Raw genomic sequence first — 20,243 nt, 5'->3', positions numbered from 1 at the left:
CAGGAAGGGACGGGCCCATCTGGGGTTGTTGGCAGTCCCACCACCTCGTCCGAGGAGCGTTATGAAGACCCCTAAGATACTGTGCAGGAGGGGACTGTCCACACCACGCCAATCGAGGTGGTGTTGGATGAGTCGGTGGACCTGAGCCAGATCGGGCTGATTATTGAGGAGACCATGTTCATGGTTGGGCCCTCTACCACCTCCACCCCCATGATAGGAAGCCCCTCTCCCTCACCCACCAGCAGGGCAACCACCACCAGGACCTCCCCATACACCCGCTCAGTCGCTTCTTCTGGCCCCAGGAAGGCGACCAAGAAGACCAGGGGTGTAGTGGGCGATGTCCAGTAGCAGATCGCCCAGGACCAAACCCTGCAGACCCGGCATATGCGGGATATTGCTGGGGATCTGCGGAAGATTTCAGAGGATGCTGTAGAAGAGGTCAGCTGTAACAGCTCGGCAGTAGCCACCTGCATGGTAGACCTGCAGGCCACCACGGCCAACCTTATAACCAAGGTGGATTGCCTTTGTGAGGCAGTAAAGGCAAATACCACTGCGGTACAGGCTGCCATACAGGAGGAGGGGAGATGGAGGCAGCGGAATGAGAGGGCCAACCTCACTAGACAATTGAGGATGCAGGCCCAGACAAACCTCTTCCTCAGCAGGATAGCCGCTGCCTTGGAGGCCAGGCAGCCGTCACCTGGCAGGAGTGGGCCACCTGCTGATGAGCCTCCTGCCGATCAAACACCCCCCCCACCACCCCAGGCTCCGCCCAGGCAGCTGAGGAGCCAATCAGCCGCCACCATGCGCAGCCAAAGGAAGGCTAAATAAAGCCTTTTTTTTTTGTTTTGCTCAGGTGATTAGCTTTTTATGTTTTCTTTATTTGCTCAGGTAATGAGCTTTTTTATTCTTTACTTTGCTCAGGTGATGAGTTCATTTGAGTTCTGCCAGCACACGGTGAGGAGTGCTGCTTCATTGTGACTGGTGTGTGAATGGGGGGGGGCTGTCACTCCTGCTGGCAAAGGGGTGTCACCCTCTGCCGTGTGAAAGGTGTATGAATGTACAGTGACATAATTGGAGCCTTGGCGTGGCGTTGCTGCTCCCAAGTCCCGTGTGGTGTCCTTGGGTCTAATCCAATTAGATGAGGATGAGATGTGTCTGTGCTAGGGACCACAGTGGTGTGCATGCGTGCATTCTCATTGTGCCATGATTAATGTGTCTGTTTAACGTGTAAATATCTCTTCTGTGGGGCGTCTTCTGATTGCGGCTCCCACAGCAGATGGGTTATCCTCAGTTATGGGGGGAATGTCTGGTTCGGGGGTCAGGTCATCACGTAGGTCAATCTCAAGGCTCTTTCTCACGGCGTAGTTGTGCAGAATGCAACATGCACCGATGATCTGGCACGCAAAGTTTGGGGAATACAACAGGGTACCCCCAGACTTATCCAGGCATCGGAAACGGGACTTCAGGAGGCCAAATGTGCGTTCCACCACTCCACGGGTACGTGCGTGTGCTTCATTGTATCTTCTCTCTCCTGGGGTTTGGGGAGTCCGGTATGGAGTCAGGAGATGGGGCCCAAGTGCATATGCAGAGTCACCTGGAAGGGAAAAGACAGGAGGATGTTAGTCATGCATGTGCCCCTCGTGATGTCTGCATCATGGGGGGGGACAGTCATGCCTGACACCCATGTCACTTATCAACCAGCCAGGTGTCCCCATACACGTTCTGGTCAAAATCTGTTGGGATGTCGCTTTGACGGTATATGAAGCTGTCATAGCTGGATCCTGGGTGTTTTGCACGGACGTGCCATATGAGGCATTGGGCATCGGCTATCACCTGTACATTGATTGAATGCCAGTGCTTCCTATTGCGGTATAGGTGCTCTGTGTCACGGGGGGGCCGTAGTGCCACATGTGTGCAATCAATGGCCCCCACAGTGCATGGGAATCTGTCAATTCTATAGAAATCCTCCATTGCCTTCTGCTGCAGGTGCTCCTGGGTGGGTCTGATGAAGTGGTGGGACATGCGTCTGAGGATTGTGGGGACAACCTGGTGCACACATCTGCTCATGGTGGTTTGTGACATCCCAGCCACAGATCCACTTGTACGCTGAAAAGAGCCACTGGCAAGGAAATGGAGTGTTGCCAGGACCTTGACCAGTGGCTGCAGTGCTTGTGAGCGGTGTGTTGGGCTGGTGATGTCATCCTGCAGGGTTCTGGTTAAATCCAGGATGGCTTCACGGCTGAATCTGAAGATGCGATACACCTCTGCTTCCCCCATGGCAAAGATGTTCATGCGTGTTCGGTAGATCCGCTCCCGTGCCCTCCTACGAGTCCGTGGACCCATTAGTAGTGCTAGGAGCACGCCTGCCCCTGGCATGTTGGCACACAGATGTGTTGTCCTGCAAGTGTGGGTGCTCTGCTTGCTCAGTTCGTCCGTAACGCTGCTGCTGTAGCTGCTCTCCAGCTGACCTGTGTCCTGGTGCAAAGTTATTCCACCTTTTTGGTGGAATAACTTTAGGCCTGACGTAACACTTGCGCGCACCGGGCTTAGCCTAAGTCTGGCGCACTTTCATTCGCGAATCGCCGTATCTCCGCAATTTGCATATTTAAATAGGAAATCAATGCAAGCGGAAGATGCGTCACGCCTAAATATGTGCCCGGCTTAGAAAAGTTGCATCGGTCGAAAAAAGCCTATTTTCAGGCCTATCTTGTTCTGTGGGTACGGAACGATAGGTAGATTCACCTATATTGGATAAACTTTAGGTTGGCCTAGCCTAGCCTGTTTAGGCTACACCGGCCTAATCTGTAGGGCAAAGTTGATGATTCACCAAGCTTTTGCACTCCAATGTGCGCCGGCCAAACCTAAAGTTGGAGGCTTAAGTCGGTGCAAGTGGAAGTGGGTGTCAACTTATGTAAATGATTGTCTGAGCGTGGTGCAGTTGCTTACGCCCGGCCTAACTTCAACGGAGCATGCTCAGTGATGTTTTATCCGAACTTCCTGTTGTAGGCCGGCCTAATGGCTAGGCTCGAGTGTACAAGTATGGCCAGACATGCATCTGGTCTTTGCAAAATGACATCCTGCTTTCCACCCCCCCCCCCTGAGCTTGGTAATTTTGCCCCTTGCGTTCAGTTTCTGAATGACTATGTCTGCTCCAGTGGCAGCTCCCGTGTCAGCTCCTGTCACCCACAGGAAAAAAAACTTTACACCCCAGGAGAGGGCCATTATTATTGATGGGATGGAGGAGTTCTATGACTCCCTCCATGGCCCTTCCAGCCGCAATACAACCCGTGCCAGGCATCAAGAGATTTATAATACCATTGCCACCAGGGTCAATGCCCTTGGCAATGTCCCCCGCCTTGGCCATCATATTTTAAAATAGATTAATGACATGCGGCTTCGGGTGCGGGAGAAGGTGGCCACAATCAGAAAGCACTGGACTGGCACTGGGGATACCAGGCCTCCAGCCGTATCACCAGCTCGGAGACAACCCCTTTCCCGCAGTGCAACCAATACCGTATTCCAGCAGACACCGTTCCACTGGAATACCCCAGAGGGGCCCATACCACGGATGAGCCCCCCACCACTTCCATCACATCTGTTTTCTGCCACCATCAAAGACCAAAGACACCGCTGCTATGACGACCCGAAATCCATTGATCCTGAAATAAAAGAAAACAAACGAACACACAAAGACAAACCACAGGGAGGGTGGGTGGGAAAACTGCTTCCTTCTGTCTCCCTCACCAACTGAAAATGTTCCCGGAAGTATCCGCCTCCACCTTTTGTACAGCTCCTCCCCCTATCCAGCACTTTACTCCTGAATCCTCCCCTTCCATTCTTACCAACTTAACCCTTTTGTTGACTCTCCTTTCCACCTTGTCATGCCCGGCCCTTCACTATTTTTTCCTTTGTCTTTTTCCGTTCCGGGCCTCCCTTGACCAGTGTAGTCAAGATAGTAGTCAAGCTATCTCCAAATTTCTTACCACCCCTTGAACCCCACACTCACATTACCATACCCCCATTCAATGATAAGACCAGACAACAGTTTGGAGTATAAATGGCCATAACAGCCTTTTATTATTAACCCAAATATTTTATAATTTCCAAATAACCTTTGTAACGACACTTTTAAACACACAGCCTGTTGGTCTTTGACGGCACCCCGAACTTCACATTTCCACCACCACACTGCGGGACCTTTTTACCATACCAGGCCTCCAGCCGTATCACCAGCTCGGAGACAACCCCTTTCTCGCAGTGCAACCAATACCGTATTCCAGCAGACACCGTTCCACTGGAATACCCCAGAGGGGCCCATACCACGGATGAGCCCCCCACCACTTCCATCACATCTGTTTTCTGCCACCATCAAAGACCAAAGACACCGCCACAGCCCGCAAGGATAACACCTTACCCTTAAGGGCCCCTCCACACCCGCAGGGCCCGCTGACTCTCATCCAGGAGACCCAGCGCCCCTGGCTCTAACCCCCAACGTAGATTTACTCTATAAAGCTGCAGGTACAATTCCCACATTAAACTCCAACTCTGTCTGTCTGATAACCCAAACCCCCCATTACGTGAAACAAATCCACCCACCACTTCGTTCACTTCAAGTTGAGCCTAATAATCCTCACCTCATCCTACAACACACCATTTCTGTAATGTCTAGCCACCAATTACCCACCACCCACCTGAGGGATGCCCCAACCGACTATCAAAGGTCTAGCCTCGGTACTCCTAGCCCCCCCCAAAACAAACAGACAAACAATTAAGGGAAGGCACCAGTACCAACACAATACCCATAACATAACTGCAGTAGAACTAACCACCCACCAAAACTTGATCTGTTAACTAGTAAAATGGCCACAACAGCCTATTTTATTTTAAACTCAAAATTAAGGGCCTAATCCTCAGCCAGGCGGCGTAACTTAACGTTCAGCAGTTAAGTTACACTGACTTAAAATCTCTACCTAAGTGCCTGATCCACAAAGCACTTACCTAGAAATTTCAGGCCGTGTAACTTAAGTGCCTCCGTCGCAAGGCGGTCCTCCTCTCCGGGGGGCGTTTAAAATTTAAATGAGGCGCGCTCCCGCGCTGGCCGTACTGCGCATGCAGCGCGACATGCAGCGGGCGAACATAATTGACGCCGGGCTTTGTGGATTGCGACGGGACACTAAAGTTGCGACGGGTGAAAAAAAATATACGCGCCGGGAAAACAAATAATTATTAAAAAAAAATTACAGCGTCGCTCAGCATGCATTCCTGAGAGGGAGAACTCCATGCCAATTTTCAAAGAAAAAACCGGCATGGGTTCCCTCCCCCAGGAGCATACCAGGCCCTTAGGTCTGGTATGGGTTGTAAGGAGACGCCCCCACGCCGAAAAATCGACGTAGGGGGTCCCCCTACAATCCATACCAGACCCATATCCAAAGCACGCTACCCGGCCGGCCAGGAATGGGAGTGGGGACGAGCGAGCGCCCCCCCCTCCTGAGCCGTGCCAGGCCGCATGCCCTCAACATGGGGGGTTGGGTGCTCTGGGGCAGGGGGGCGCACTGCGGGCCCCCCCACCCCAGAGCACCCTGTCCCCATGTTGATGAGGACAGGACCTCTTCCCGACAACCCTTGCCGTTGGTTGTCGGGGTCTGCGGGCGGGGGCTTATCGGAATATGGGAGTCCCCTTTAATAAGGGGGCCCCCAGATACCGGCCCCCCACCCTAAGTGAATGGATATGGGGTACATCGTACCCCTATCCATTCACCTGGAGGCAAAAAGTTAAAGTTATTAAACACACAACACAAGGGTTTTTAAAATAATTTATTAGTCTGCTCCGGAGGCCCCCCCTGTCTTCTTTATTAGCTCTAATACCAGGGGGGGCTTCTTCTTCCACTCTCATAAAGTCCCATACCCTTTGCCCGGGCTGTAAAAGCCGCCGAAACACTAACACCCCCTTTTTTTTTTCTTTATATAACCTGTACTAACGCAGCCCCATCCAATCTCCCAAAGCCCACACACATCCTGGGCCAGCAACCCCCTTCTCAACTCGCCTGGATAAATCCATCTACCCCACTCGAAATGCTCCAAAACTACATGCAAAACAGCTGTAAAACAAATTACCTCATAAACCCTTGCAACATACTGACCCCAAGGTTTTAACAAATTACCCAAAAAATTGAAAAACTAAGGCCTGCCTCCCCACGTCGGTAGTAGGTTGCACGTGCGATACCTGTATATTGCTTGTTTACCCAAATTCATGTTTGTCTTGATTTGCCTCCCAGACACTGACCCTATTCATCCATGCCCCCTTTTCGTAATGTACCATCAACAACCTTGCCACGGACCCCCCATCTCAGCACCCGCCAGCCATGTGACAACACACCGCTCACTCTATACTTAGATTGACCCATCTCCTGGTACTTTTCCCTCTACCGACTGCACCAGCTCCCCAAACTTGTCCCTTTAAAACTAGGCCGAGCATCCGCCCTCGTGACTTCAGAGCCTTGGAGCTGTGCGGCCTGCGGAAAGAATTGACCCAACTGTAAACAATGCCAACTAACTGGCACAGCAACCATAACACCGTCTAACGACACGAAAACTGGTTCTATAACTTGAACCACTCCCTTGTTGTCACAGTACCCCCCAATCCTCAAGTCCCAACATGCCTCCCCCAGCTTCATTGCCAGGACCACTGGAACAATCCCCACAATACCTGAACCGAAGGAACCGCACCTATATCCAGTCACCAGATAAAGATTCCGAACCCTCTAACCCTCGCCAGAACGCCCCATACACGCAGACCCTGCTGCCTACGTGACGAACTTTAAAACAACATTACACCCTGATCCAGCCACCCCAGGCAATGGCCCATTTTACATCCCCAGACAAGTGGCAAAAATCCCCCCTAAGCTCCTTGTGCAATATGCTGACATATATCGGGGCAAGAACTCACCGGTAGCCGCCGGCATAAAGACCCCACCCATGAAATCAATTCAACATGCAAATGGACTTACCCACCAATCCCGTAACCTGCATCGCATGCCAAGCTGCACCCTATTCCCAGTAATCCCACGCGCGAAACTCTCTACCATGGCTCTCAGCAGTAGCACTCCCAGCCCCCCATGTCAACAGTGCTAGAAAACCAAGTACCGTAGACGGGCCCCCCAGGCTTGCCAGCAGGCAACCGACCCTAAAACTTACCCTCCATGCGCGCCAACGATGATAGCAATAGTACACACCTTATAGGAAGGCCCCCCCCCAAAACACCTTATAGGAAGGCCCCCCCCCCGGAAATAAAACTAGGGGATGCCGGACTCCCAGCCAGCCACGTCCTGAACAACATTTCCCTTGAACAACCTTTGTAACATGGCGCAGGTAATGGAGTGACCAAAGGGCAGACCCTGCGCCCTAAACCCATCCTACCACGTACCCCGACAGCCTAAAGCTGTCCGAGTGACAAAACGTGCGCCCCTTGTACATACCGCCTAACCCACCCCCCAGCAGTGTCAGAAGCATAAGACACCGTACAAACCCTGTGTCTATGAAACAATAACAGACCCCCCCGTTACAAATTGCGAGGTGGTGAGCAAGTTAAAGGAATTCCATTCCTCCTCAGGTACCACCCCCCAGCCGTGAGTTATCCCTTACTGGCATAACCGTACTGCCCCCCCACCCCCTGCAATACGTCCAGTACAAACGTGACCGCAACCACCCCTGGATACTGTAGAAACAGACCAAAAATCCCCACAATAAGCGTAACCACAGTCAAGGAACCCATCCATTGTCCCAAACCCTGAAGCCCAGCATACAAGCCGCCGCCCCCTACTTATCCCTACCTAGGAAAAAGGCTGAATCCCCCCCACCGAATTGGTACTGCTTGCTAGCAAACTCCCCCCAGCACGCCTCCCTGTGAAACAGCGGGACTGGGGGTGTGTGCCCATTGCCCCAGGGGCCCCGTGCTGAAACCTGTCAAACCCCCCCAAACCTACAGCAGCCCCCTGGCAAAATGTCCCGCACAATCCAGGGGCGGGTGCCTCCCCCCTGCAGAAACTGCTTCGAAGCCTGCGTAGAAGACCTACCAGCGCATCCCAAGTCAGAGGTCCGTTTCCATCCCACCAGAACCAACCCCCCAGTGCCTAGCATAAAAGAACAAAGTCAAGCAACGCTCCGGTTGTACTCACCTATGACACCGGGCATGCTAGCGACCACCGGCATCCAAAACACGAATATCCGTGGGATAAAACGGTATCCTTCATCCATGTTACATCGGGCTGTCCCCCACCCAATGAACTTGTGACGAGAAACCTCTAACCCACTCACCCTTGCCAAACTCGCACCCACTGTACCGTTATCGGTGCACCAACCGTCCTTGAAAACAAATGCCTCAAATGCCCACATCCCCCTTATAAGCATCCGCAACCCATGCCACAGCCCCCCTTCGTCACCTGCCGCCATACTCACCATCACCACTTCCGACGTAGTGGTGCAGATATCCGCCAGAGCCGTGGGGCCCCCCCAATCGTTACTCCATACACAATGCTACCCTTGTCACTGCGGACCCCCCCCACACCCCTCATAAAGATGCACAGTGCCTCATTTAAAATTAAAACGTGTGAAACAGAGACAAACGTACCGGGCTGACCAGTCATGTCCCCCACAGCTGTCGCCTCTACATCCACCGATGGCGCCCGAGCCTGGCGTTCTTCCACTGGAACAAGCCTCCTCATGCCGACTGCGCCGCAGGAGTCGGCAGCCTCTGCGTCAGTAGCCCCCCAGGCGAAGCAGGCCTGGGGGCCGTGGATCCCGCAGCTCAGTGGACAGCCGTCTCGTGCGTGACCCTGCCCCCAGCCGAACCGATGTGCCCTGATAATCTCCTGGCAGGCCACGCTTGCAGTCCTCCCACATCCCCGCAGGCCGCCATCCCCGGTGTAAGCAGCCCCCCAGGCCAAGCCGGCCTGGAGGCCATAGGTCTCTGCAGCTCCGTAGACCGCCGTCTCTTGTGTGACCCTGCCACCCGCCCCTAATCACTAGGTAGAGCACGCTAACAACCCCCCATATCCCCCGCCACCCTCGGCATGCTGCATGGGCGCCCCCGCGTGGAAACGGCCCGACAGCCAACCGCTGCACCCACCCACCACTGCTCCCCATCTTGCCAGGACAGATGAGGGGCCATGCAATAAAATTGTCCTGCACGTGGGGAAGGCGGGCGCCATTACGGTGCATAGCTCCGCCCCCTGTCGTATGGCCCCGCCCCCGCCCCAGCCCGGACCCGCCGATACCACCCCCCCCCCGTTTTTTAGAATGAATGAGCTTGCTCTGCTGGGGTGGAGCGCCCCCTGCATATAGCTGTGGCAGAAGCAGTCCCAAACAGGGCCAAGCGAAGAACGCAGCGGAGGCAGAGGCCTGCGAGATAGACCCCCCCCCGGCCCCGCAGTATAACTAACTGAAACCTACCCCAGAGATTCCCCTTCGGAGCCGACGCTGGAATAGCAAGAAGGATAAATGTCCCTGGCAGCCCTGACAGAGGAGCAGCGTAAAACTGCTTCCTTCTGTCTCCCTCACCAACTGAAAATGTTCCCGGAAGTGTCCGCCTCCACCTTTTGTACAGCTCCTCCCCCTATCCAGCACTTTACGCCTGAATCCTCCCCTTCCATTCTTACCAACTTAACCCTTTTGTTGACTCTCCTTTCCACCTTGTCATGCCCGGCCCTTCACTATTTTTTCCATTGTCTTTTTCCGTTCCGGGCCTCCCTGGATGGCTTCACGGCTGAATCTGTAGATGCGATACACCTCTGCTTCCCCCATAGTCCGTGGACCCATTAGTAGTGCTAGGAGCACGCCTGCCCCTGGCATGTTGGCACACAGATGTGTTGTCCTGCAAGTGTGGGTGCTCGGCTTGCTCAGCTCGTCCGTAACGCTGCTGCTGGAGCTGCTCTCCAGCTGACCTGTGTCCTGGTGCAAAGTTATTCCACCTTTTTGGTGGAATAACTTTAGGCCTGATGTAACACTTGATTGCACCGGGCTTAGCCTCAATCTGGTGCACTTTCATTTGTGAATCGGCGTATCTCCCTAATTTGCATATTTAAATAGGAAATCAATGCAAGCGGAAGATGCATCTAGCCTAAATATGCACCCGGCTTAGCAAAGTTACGTCGGTCGGAAAAAGCCTATTTTCAGTGGGTAAGGAGCAAAAGCGCGCCGGAGCATATCTACACCTACGCCGCCTATCTGGAGATAAGCCAGCCTAACTCTTTGTGAATCTACCTAAATGTCTCAAGCTCAAATGCTGCATATCTAATCCTGGAAGTGTATTTGTTGATTTAGCAGATAGAAAAACAAGGAAAGTCGGAGTCCTGAGCCAAGTATGAAAGATATTCTGGCAAATTAAATGATGGAGCACAGTGCATGAGTATTTTGCTATATGAAGTATTTTTCTCTCTGGGGATGGTTGCCACTCCTTCAAAATGAAAATAAGAAGGGACACAGATTAAACTCAGAGAACTTGGCCAAAATCACATAGCAATTCCTTTTTTTTTTTTTTGGTCGAGGTTACGTTGCACAATGAAAGGGCTCAATTTAAGTAATCTAAGTTACATCTGGTTGAAGGAAGATTTCTTTTGCTAGGAGACAACTTCAGCTGCTTTTCTTCAAACCATCAAGGCAATCTTTAAATCTAGAACCTGACTCCTTACAGCATCTGGTGATATATATTGAAAGACAATTTTACCGTAAGCATTTTGTCTCTCAAAGCAATAAGGAAGCACAATTATTCAGGTATGAAACAGCTGCAAATTTGGAGCTATGCTAACCAAAAGAATGTTTGTTTAGGTTGATGGCTACAATTTTCTGAAAATCAAGAATGCTGCATTTATTAGAGGTTTTGTGTGCATGCCAGCTGCTTGTGATAAATTCAACTCAAAGTTTATAGGCTTCTGGGGCTAGGGCTAAACACTATTTTGTAGCATATCATGTTATAAAACTGATAGATTTTAGTAAGTTAGGCAATAAATTTGCACTCACTGAAAGTAAACTTTTGGCAAACAACATTTATTGGTAAGCATCTCTGAATGCCGAATAGTTTTCAAAGGCTAGAGGCATATGATTTTGCAAAGTAATGTCAAAAAGCAACATTATTTACTGTCATGAAAGGTGCTTAAATACAAAACAGCCTGAAATACAAATAGGCTTTAATACCCAATATTACCTAATTTAGTTCTCTTAATGATCATTTTAAGAATAGCTTGCTACCACACAATCGCCTTATACAGGCTGTTTTTTTTGTTTTGTTTTTACATATGAATATTAAAAAGTGATACATTTTATGTAAATAAGTCTATTCTATATTACGTGTGTGGAAAAGAAGGTTTCCATGTACAGTTTGTTAAATGCAGTATATAGAGATGATGTGAATGACAGTCAGGGAATTTCTAAAAGAAATGGGCAATTCTCTATATTATTTAATTATCTGTATTTTAGCATGTTATACTCACTTTAAAAAGGAAATACCAAAATGTATATAATATCTTTATTTTTATTGCAGTGTTTGAAGAATGGTTACAATGGACATTTTTATTCAGTTTTCAGTTTTATTTTTGATGCTCGCAACACAAGGGCTTTGCCAGTATGAAGAATATGATTATGATACTGATTATGATCCTGAGCCAGAATCTCAGTTCCAGCCACCCTTTCATTTCTCAAGTTTCACAGATTATCATGCTTCAAGTGTTCCGTTCTCAACAGATTGTGCTAGGGAATGTTACTGCCCTCCATCATCTATAATCACCATGTATTGTGACAACAGAAAGCTCAAGTCCATTCCCCAGATCCCATCCCGAATTCAGCAGCTTTACCTTCAGCACAATGAAATTGAAGCAGTTAATATGAAATCCTTCATTAATGCCACCAACGTTCGAGAAATTAACTTGAGCTACAACAGACTGAAATCACAAAAGATTGATTATGGTGTATTTACAAAATGCCCTCATCTTCGTCAAATCTACCTGAACAACAATGCATTAGAAGAGATCCCATCACCTTTTTCCACGTCTATTGAAAGAATCTTTCTTGGGAACAACAAAATTAACAGAATAAAGGAACAAGATCTTCAGGGCTTAGTAAACGTCACTATGCTTGACCTTTGCAACAATCATATTGACAGCATTAAGGGGAAACCACTCGGCAAACTGACCAAGTTAATGCAGCTTAATATATGTAACAACAAACTCAATTCTATGCCTGCAAACCTTCCATCTTCTTTAATGTACCTGTCCCTAGAGAATAATTCCATTTCAAAAATTCCAGATGGTTATTTTACAAGGCTTCCAAATCTAAGTTCAATTCGAATGTCACAGAACAAGCTTGAGGACATTGCTATAAACATGTTTAACCTTCCAAAACTCATGGAACTGAACCTGGGTCACAACAAACTAAAACATGTGTTTTACATCCCTCGATCACTTGAGCACCTACATTTGCATGACAATGAATTTGAAAGTAAGTAACTCCTAATTCTGTTTAAAAAAATGCAAATAAGCATCTGTATCCTTATTGTGTTAAAGCTACCTTTAAGCCATTTGTAAGCACAAGGACCAGGCCAGCAAAAATAGCCAGCAAACAGGGGAGATTAATACATTAATACATTGTAGAATTCCTGCAGGGTTTTACTGCTGTCGGGACTCAATTATAGATTTGTTCTTGCTCACATTCCCAGGGGCAACATTTCACAAAGCAGAAGTGAAGGAAACTCTTCAACAGCAATAGAGACATAAGTAAAAATATTTGTTGTTATGCTAAACCCATGTCACTTTTTTATTGCTGTCTTTTTATTCCATTGCAAATCTTCCCTTACTTCCTGTCTGGTCTCCAGAACAAAGCACTGAGCAGCAATACAACCTGACAGGGGTTCTAACTCTTTTCACACTTTAACTAAAACAATCAAAAATATTTTAGCTATAGTAATACTTTAAAGTACCATTTAGCATGTTTGTTTCCTACCCACCATAGAAAAACAAAAAACAACAAACCTCCAAAAAAAAAAAAAGAGCAGGAAATTGGAGAATACTCCTGTAAGGTATGCATGTTTGCACATTAATACGTTTACAAAAATATGATCACATCTACCACCAGTCTTTTTTTTTTTTAAACAGCTGTAGTGCAGATTTTTGTATAGTATAGTAACAGCAACTTGTTTTAACATTTCTGGTAAATAGGAAGCAATACCATGTGGGCAGAGAAATACATTTGAGGCTTACTTACTAAAGAAGTTGAAAATGTTCACACAATAAATTGTGTAAAAATTACATTTAATCATACAGTCATGTGTAAAGCAGATGCCTATTTACTTATTTTATCTGCACATGACTGGATAATTACCATGCGTATTCACATATTTGATTGTGTAAATATCCTCAATTCCTTTAGTAAATCAGCCTCTATTAATCCTTCAAATGCTGTTACTCCTACCTCTTTTAAATCAGTGCTACACAATGTCCTAGAGAGGCCAAAAAAACATGTCTCTTTAGAAAACATAGATAATATATTGGTCAAATAGAGCTGTGCATGGAGAGAAATTCCTATAACTGTGGTCTGCTACAAAAATGTGGAGTAACTGACTGCTCAGGGATTTAGTGTCCTTTGACTTTAAAAAGTATCTTTGTTAAACACATTTCTTTGAAGATCCAACTGGTTTAGAGGCACTCACAGGTTTTGCAAAGGAAGAAGATCAAAAACATAGTTACATAGTTGGTGAGGTTGAATAAAGACAACAGTCCATCCAGTGCCACCTATGTTGGTGGGAGTGTTCATAATCATAGACTGAATAGTTTATTGACAATGTCAGAATCACCATTGAGGTATTTGTATATCACTATCATACCTCCACTCAAGCATCTCTTTCCTAGAAAGAATACTTTAGTGCTTGTAGTGGTTCCTCATAACTGAGGTCCTCCAGCCCCCTTATTAACATTGTTGCCCTTATCTGGACTCCTTCCAGTTCCCGCGTCTCCTTCCCCTGAGGATTGGTGACCAGAACTGGACAGCATACTCCAGACGAGGCCGAACCAGAGTTTTGGCAGGATTATCATTTTATCTGTGGAGTAAATTCCGTTTTTATGCTTGCAAATATTCTGCTAGCTTTGCCTGTTGCAGCTTGGCATTGCAGGCTATTGCTGAGTCTGTCATCTACTAAGACCCCCAGATCTTTTTCCATTCTGGATTCAGGTTCTCCCCCCTAGTGAGCAGACATGTACTGGCCATTGGGACTACCGATGGCTCAGTGGGCCAGTTTCAGTGCCGCTCACCTCCTCTCCCTAGCTTAGTTATGCAGCGAGACTAAATAATGACATGCTCCTCAGGAGTCGGCACTGAGAAGCTAATCATACGAGATCCAGAAGGAGGGTTTAGGGCAGCCGCACACAGCTGTGTAATAAGCTTCCTCCGCACTCATTCTCCTGCTCTTTCCTTCCCCCGCTCTCCATCTAGATTCTTCGTGGCAGCAGACAGGATGGAGAGCGGGCAAGGAAAGAGCAGGAGAATGAGTGCAATGAGTGCAGAGGAAGCTTATGTCATAGCTGTATGCAGCTGCCCTGAGCCCTCCTTCCAGATCTCGTATGATTAGCTTCTCAGTGCCGACTCCCGAGGAGCATGTCATTATTCAGTCAAGCTGCATACCTAAGCCAGGGAGAGGAGGTGAGCGGGGAGAGGAGAATATGGGGGACCAGAGCAGCATGGGGGGATGAGCATATGGGGAACCAGAGAAGCCTGCGGGGGGATGAGCATATGGGGGACCAGAGCAGCATGGGGGGGATGAGCATATGGGGGACCAGAGAAGCCTTCTGGGGGGGTGAGCATATGAGGGACCAGAGCAGCATGGGAGGAGATGAGCATATGGGGAACCAGAGCAGTATGAGGGGGAGAGAGGAGCATATGGGGGACCAGAGCCTATGGGGGACCAGAACAGCATCGGGGGAGAGATGAGAATATAGGGGACCAGAGCCGCATGGGGGGAAGAGAGGAGCTTGGGGGGGGGGGGAAGAGAGGAGCATAGGGGGGACAAGAGGAGCACGCAGAGCAGCATGCGGAGGACCAGCAAAATGGATGGCCTCAATGAGTGATCAACTCCTTTCAATGATGTCGTACCTTGTTCGTGATAAAGTGCTCCTACTTCAACCGTTATAGTGACTACACCACCACCTATAAGAAATGGCCACTCACATGTAAGTGAGTGTGCGCCTTTGGTTCATTAATTGGATAACCACTCCATTTCAAGGAAAACTGCTGCTGGGAGATAATTTCGTCAATTCCTGCCTAATGAGAGAGAGGCCTGGAATTCACGCTGATGGAGAAAATAACAGGGGCTGACATCTCTCACCCCACATACACGGCTGAATTAACTTGGTGCTGGCTCAGAGGCACTACAGCATGTGAGTTTAATAGTCTTTTTTAACCTTTTAATAAACAGTAGAGATTACTATACTATGATGGCCATCTATATTTTTTATGAGAACTAATAGAGCAAGAGATACTGATGCATTGTAGAAAAAAGGGGTGAGTATGGTCTCTTTTATACTAAAAGTATAAGAAGTAAATATGTGCCTTCATCCCAATTAGTATGTAAAATAAGGAGACCTAACTAATTAAGACACCATTGGCTGCTTGAAACCGAATGTTTGTCACCAATCAGGTCAAGGGGAAGGGGGAAAGGGGATTTTGGGGGGGACTATTCACGGCACTGGTTAAACACAGTATAATAAAAATAACAAGTATTTATTGAACATAAAACAGGTATCATAGAGCAACATTTAAAAACAATCCCCACATTGCACAACAGTAAGTTATACACAAACTATATCTGCATGTAAGGAGTTGATCGTCTCGACCGGTTTCGCGGTAATATACCGCTTCTTCAGGAGAGGGTTTGTCTACAAGATATGCATAAAACATATAAATATACAAGCAAGTTTATACAGTAGTTGTAAACATTTTATAACATAATCCAAATAACATGCCATATAGTGGAGTGAAAAAACTCACCCAGACTGGTCAATTGATCGAGCCAGGAACCCAGTTGAAAACCTTCTTTGGCGCAAGGAGGGGGATATATTTATTTAGAACGGGCTCTATTGAGGAATAAAATTGATAGTTTCATATGTAGCGAGGTGGTCAGTTATTTAATAGGGTGGGGATCACCGTGGAGTGTGTAAAAATGATATAACATAGTGACGAAGGTGAATTAAGGAGAGTGAAAGGTTGGGAGTGAAATAAAAGAAGGGGAGTATGGGGGGAAGGGGAAGGGAATTGGTAATGGGGAGAGGGGGGGGAGGGGAAGGTGAAGAAGAAAAGGGGGGGGGCAGGGGGGGAGGGGGGGGGGGGAAAGAGGGGGGGGGGGAAAGGAAGGGGGGGGGGAAAACAGAGGGGGGGGGCAGGGGAGGGGGGGAAAGGGAGGAGGGGGGGGGGAGGGGGGAAGGAAGAGAAGGGGAGAAAAAGGGGGGGGAAGGGGGGGGGGGGGGGGAGGGGGGAGAGGGGAAAAATGAAGGGAGGGAGAGGGGAAAGTGGGTATGTGTAGTGACACCATAAAAGTAAAGTATTTTAAAGTTACTGTGGTGGAAAAGGTTGTGTTAAGAAAGTTAGTAATGAAGGAAGGGGCAGGAAACCAAAACGGGGGGGGGAGGGGGGGTTTGGGGGGGGGAAGAGGGGGAAGGGGGGGGAGGGGGGGAAAAGGGGGGGAGGGGAGGGGGGAAAGGGGGGGAGGGGAGGGGGAAAAACGGGGGAGGGGGAAAGGGGAAGGGCAAGAGGGCCGGGATGGTTAAGGGGAAAAGGAGGATAGGGGCTGGGGAGGGGAAGAAATGGGAATGGACGGGAATAGGGGGGGGAAGGAGCAAAAAGAAAAAAAGGGAAATGAGCCGAATAGAGAAGAGAGGGGAAGGGGGGGACAGGAATTGAAGTGAGATAAAAGTGAGAAAGGGAAAAGGAAAAAGGGGGGGGGGAAAGGGGGGGGTTTGTATTCTAGGAAGGGAATGGGAAGGAGGGGGAAAGTGAAGAAAAAATATATAATAAGAGGGGGGATTAGAGTAATAAGTAAATGTGTTTAATTCTGCAAACATGCAGAGTGACTAAAGTGGACGTGAAAAATTAAGGGAGTGCAAGGAATATCAAGGGAATCAAAAGTTAAGGAAACCAATCACCAAGCAATCTAATAATATTTATATAGGTAGACCCTGATGGGTCCTTACCATAGCTGTATACAGGTTATATATACTTGATTATACTGGGGCACAGAAAGACAGTCTCTGTCAGTCCATTCTAAAGTTTGCTCAACTGCCGGGGTATAGACAGTGCAATGCACTGGTTCCAGCTGAGGGAGTTAGAAGGCAGAGGGCCAGTTAGTCATGCAAGTCAATCAGAACAGAAACCCAATGAATGGGTAGTGATCTGACTTACCGTGGCTGATATTCTTCCACGTGTGTCCCCAGGGAGAGCGTCCGTGCTAACTCACAAAAGCGGCTTTCTCAGCCGCTTTTGTAAGAATCCCTGGACGGCAACATGTGACGTCATCAATAGGCGACGCTATCGCCGTCCAACGTCCCACCAACCCCTGCACGTGAATGCGTGGGTGTGCGGCCGTAGACCCAATGGCATGACGCCAGGTCATAGGCTGCAAACGGGGAGCCATGATTGGAGCTCCCTGCTGGGGACGACACTCCGTGCGCCAATAGTGAAGGAGAGGCTGGGCATCAGGCTGAATCAGCCAATCGGGGAGGTCAAACTCCGGAGGCAAGTTGGATTTGGAAAGTAAACATTATACATGACATTTAAATAACAATTACAGCGATAAACATCACAATTATTCGATACATATAGTTGATGGGGGATTAATCCATAATTTTGCCTAACGAACTACATTAGAGCACAACATTCTGAAATCCAAACAGGACACATAAATTTGCATAAGGGATAAGGATATCGTAGTGTCACATCTATGTGATGGCTCAGGGGCCACATAACCCACACATCAGGCCATAGTTATAGCCTAAGGATGTGGGGGATGCAATTGATGGATGGCAAAAGGGGAGTTTAAATACAGAGGAAAGGTAAGAGGAGAGGGAGCAAGGTCAGGGAGGAGTGGGTCGGGACAGGGCCACTCCCCCACAAGATACACACATTAATGTTCCCGTAAAAATGGTTTATAGGAATTGACTTCATTCAATCCTGGGAACTTCATGGCATTTAAATCTTCGATCCATAGGCATTCTTTCTGTAGGATGGCCCTGTTCCAATCACCTCCCCGTTTAGTTTGGGGAATAACTTCCAGAACAAAAAAAACGTATAACAGAAAGGTCGTACCGATGGTATAATCCCACGTGACGTCCCACTGTGGTTAATTTACCTACATCGGAATCGTATAGGTGATCACCCATCCGTTGCCGAAGTTCCCTAAAGGTCTTCCCCACATAGAAGGCACCGCAGATACAGCTCATGAGGTAAATAATAACCTTAGTGCCACAATTGGCAGAAAAGGGGGGGTTAAAATTCCCGACCATTCGGCAACAAAAAATGTTGTCCCTCCATCACCCAGGGGCATCTTGGGCAATTGCCACATTTGTAGGTGCCTCGGGGTGATGTGTCGGTCGTATGTTGTGTGGTATAGTGACTTTGAGTCAGTCGATCCCTCAATGAACTGGCTCGACGAAACACCATCTCAGGTTTAAGTTTAACATATTTCTTTAGGATATTATCCTCGGCAATAATATGCCAATGGGTTTGTAATATATTGCGCAGTTCATTGTGGTTTGCCGAATAGGTTGTAATGAATCGCACTGACTCGTGAGAACCTTTTTTAATATTCTTGGAAGGATCGTATAGCAGGGAATGCCTAGATCGAAGGCATGCCCTGTTATAGGCCTTCTTTAAATTGGTGTGGGTATAGCCGCGAGCCAGGAGACGGTCGCGTAATTCATCTGCCTGTCTCTTAAAATCCATTGACAATGTGCAATTTCTACGTAGCCGCAAGTATTGGGCAAATGGGATGCTTCGAATGAGCGGTTTTGGGTGGGCACTGGAAGCGTATAGTAAGGTGTTACCTGCTGTAGGTTTTCTATATAAATCCGTGTAGAGTATGCCATTGGCCTGTTTAATGACAGTCAGGTCCAAAAAGGGGACCTGACTCTCATCAAACACAACCGTAAATTTCAAGTTAAAGTCGTTTACATTAAGCGTCTGTACAAATTCAAGTAATAGTTCACTTGAACCTGTCCAAATAATGAACAGGTCGTCTATGAATCGATACCATAGCAAGATATTATCCATAAACCTGCTATGCATATCGCTAGCATTGAGAAATCGCTCCCATGCACCTAAGTATAGATTAGCGTAGGCTGGGGCACAGGAGGTGCCCATCGCCACGCCTTGAGTTTGTAAAAACAGTTCGTCATTAAAAGTAAAATGATTTTTGGTCAGTATAAATAATAACAGTTGTAAGACAAAGTCCATCAAGGGCCAAGAGGTATTATCCTGTTCATGAAGGAAAGAGCCAGCCATCCTGACACCCTGCTCGTGGGGGATGCTGGAGTAGAGAGCCTCCACATCCAGAGCCACGAGCAGGGCGCCAGGAGGGACTTGGGTCCCCTCAATGTGTTTCAATAAATCCGACGTATCTCTAATAAAGGACGGAAGGCTGATGACATGTGGCATCAGAAAAGCATCAACAAATTTGCTGGCATGGTCTGTGAGCGAACCAATGCCAGAGACAATGGGTCGCCCAGGGGGTCTCTGTAGATTTTTGTGGGTTTTAGGAAGTGCATAGAAGGTAGGAAGACGGGGAAACTTTGGAATAAGGTATTCGAGGGTATCTTGGTCAATAAGACCTTTGTAGTAAGCTTCCGTGCACATTGTTTTTAATTCGAAAGAGAAGGAAGAAATTGAAACAGGGGAAATCCGACAGTACCAATGGTGATTGTTAAGTATCGCCAGACACATGTCCTGATAGAACGAATGTGTCATCAAGACAATGTTCCCCCCCTTATCCGATTGTTTAATAACAATCTCTGGGTTCTTTTGTAACATTTTAAGGGCCTTAGTTTGATTGTCTGTTAGGTTAGGAGCAGTTTTTTGCCAATCCTGTCGCTTCAGGTCTCGTATTGTGTCCTGTACGAAGGACCAAATTGAAGGGCAGGTCATTAAGTCCGGAAATCTTTTGGAGGGGAGGCGAAAGACTTTTGGGGGAGGAGGGGGAATAGGGATGGGAGGACAAATAG

The 20,243-nt window shown here is 48.1% G+C and overlaps 1 protein-coding gene across 2 annotated transcripts in view; it reads left to right on the top strand.

The window, feature by feature from the left end:
* Positions 1 to 10,529: 10,529 nt before the first annotated feature.
* OMD (osteomodulin) overlaps positions 10,530 to 20,243 on the top strand; it is an 88,427-nt gene continuing 78,713 nt past the window's right edge. The window contains exons 1-2 of one of the 2 annotated variants that reach the window (XM_040359593.1): positions 10,530 to 10,767; positions 11,534 to 12,486. In XM_040359593.1, the coding sequence (XP_040215527.1) occupies positions 11,544 to 12,486 (943 nt within the window). In that variant the 5' untranslated portion in view covers positions 10,530 to 10,767; positions 11,534 to 11,543. The remainder of the gene's footprint in view (positions 10,768 to 11,533; positions 12,487 to 20,243) is intronic. The other variant, XM_040359592.1, reaches the window with a different exon arrangement.

This window comes from Rana temporaria, chromosome 7 (genome assembly GCF_905171775.1).
Source record: "Rana temporaria chromosome 7, aRanTem1.1, whole genome shotgun sequence".
In the NCBI taxonomy this organism is placed as follows: Eukaryota; Metazoa; Chordata; class Amphibia; order Anura; family Ranidae; genus Rana; species Rana temporaria.
Note: the sequence above shows the minus strand (reverse complement) of the source record. Positions and strands in the feature narration are given on the sequence as shown.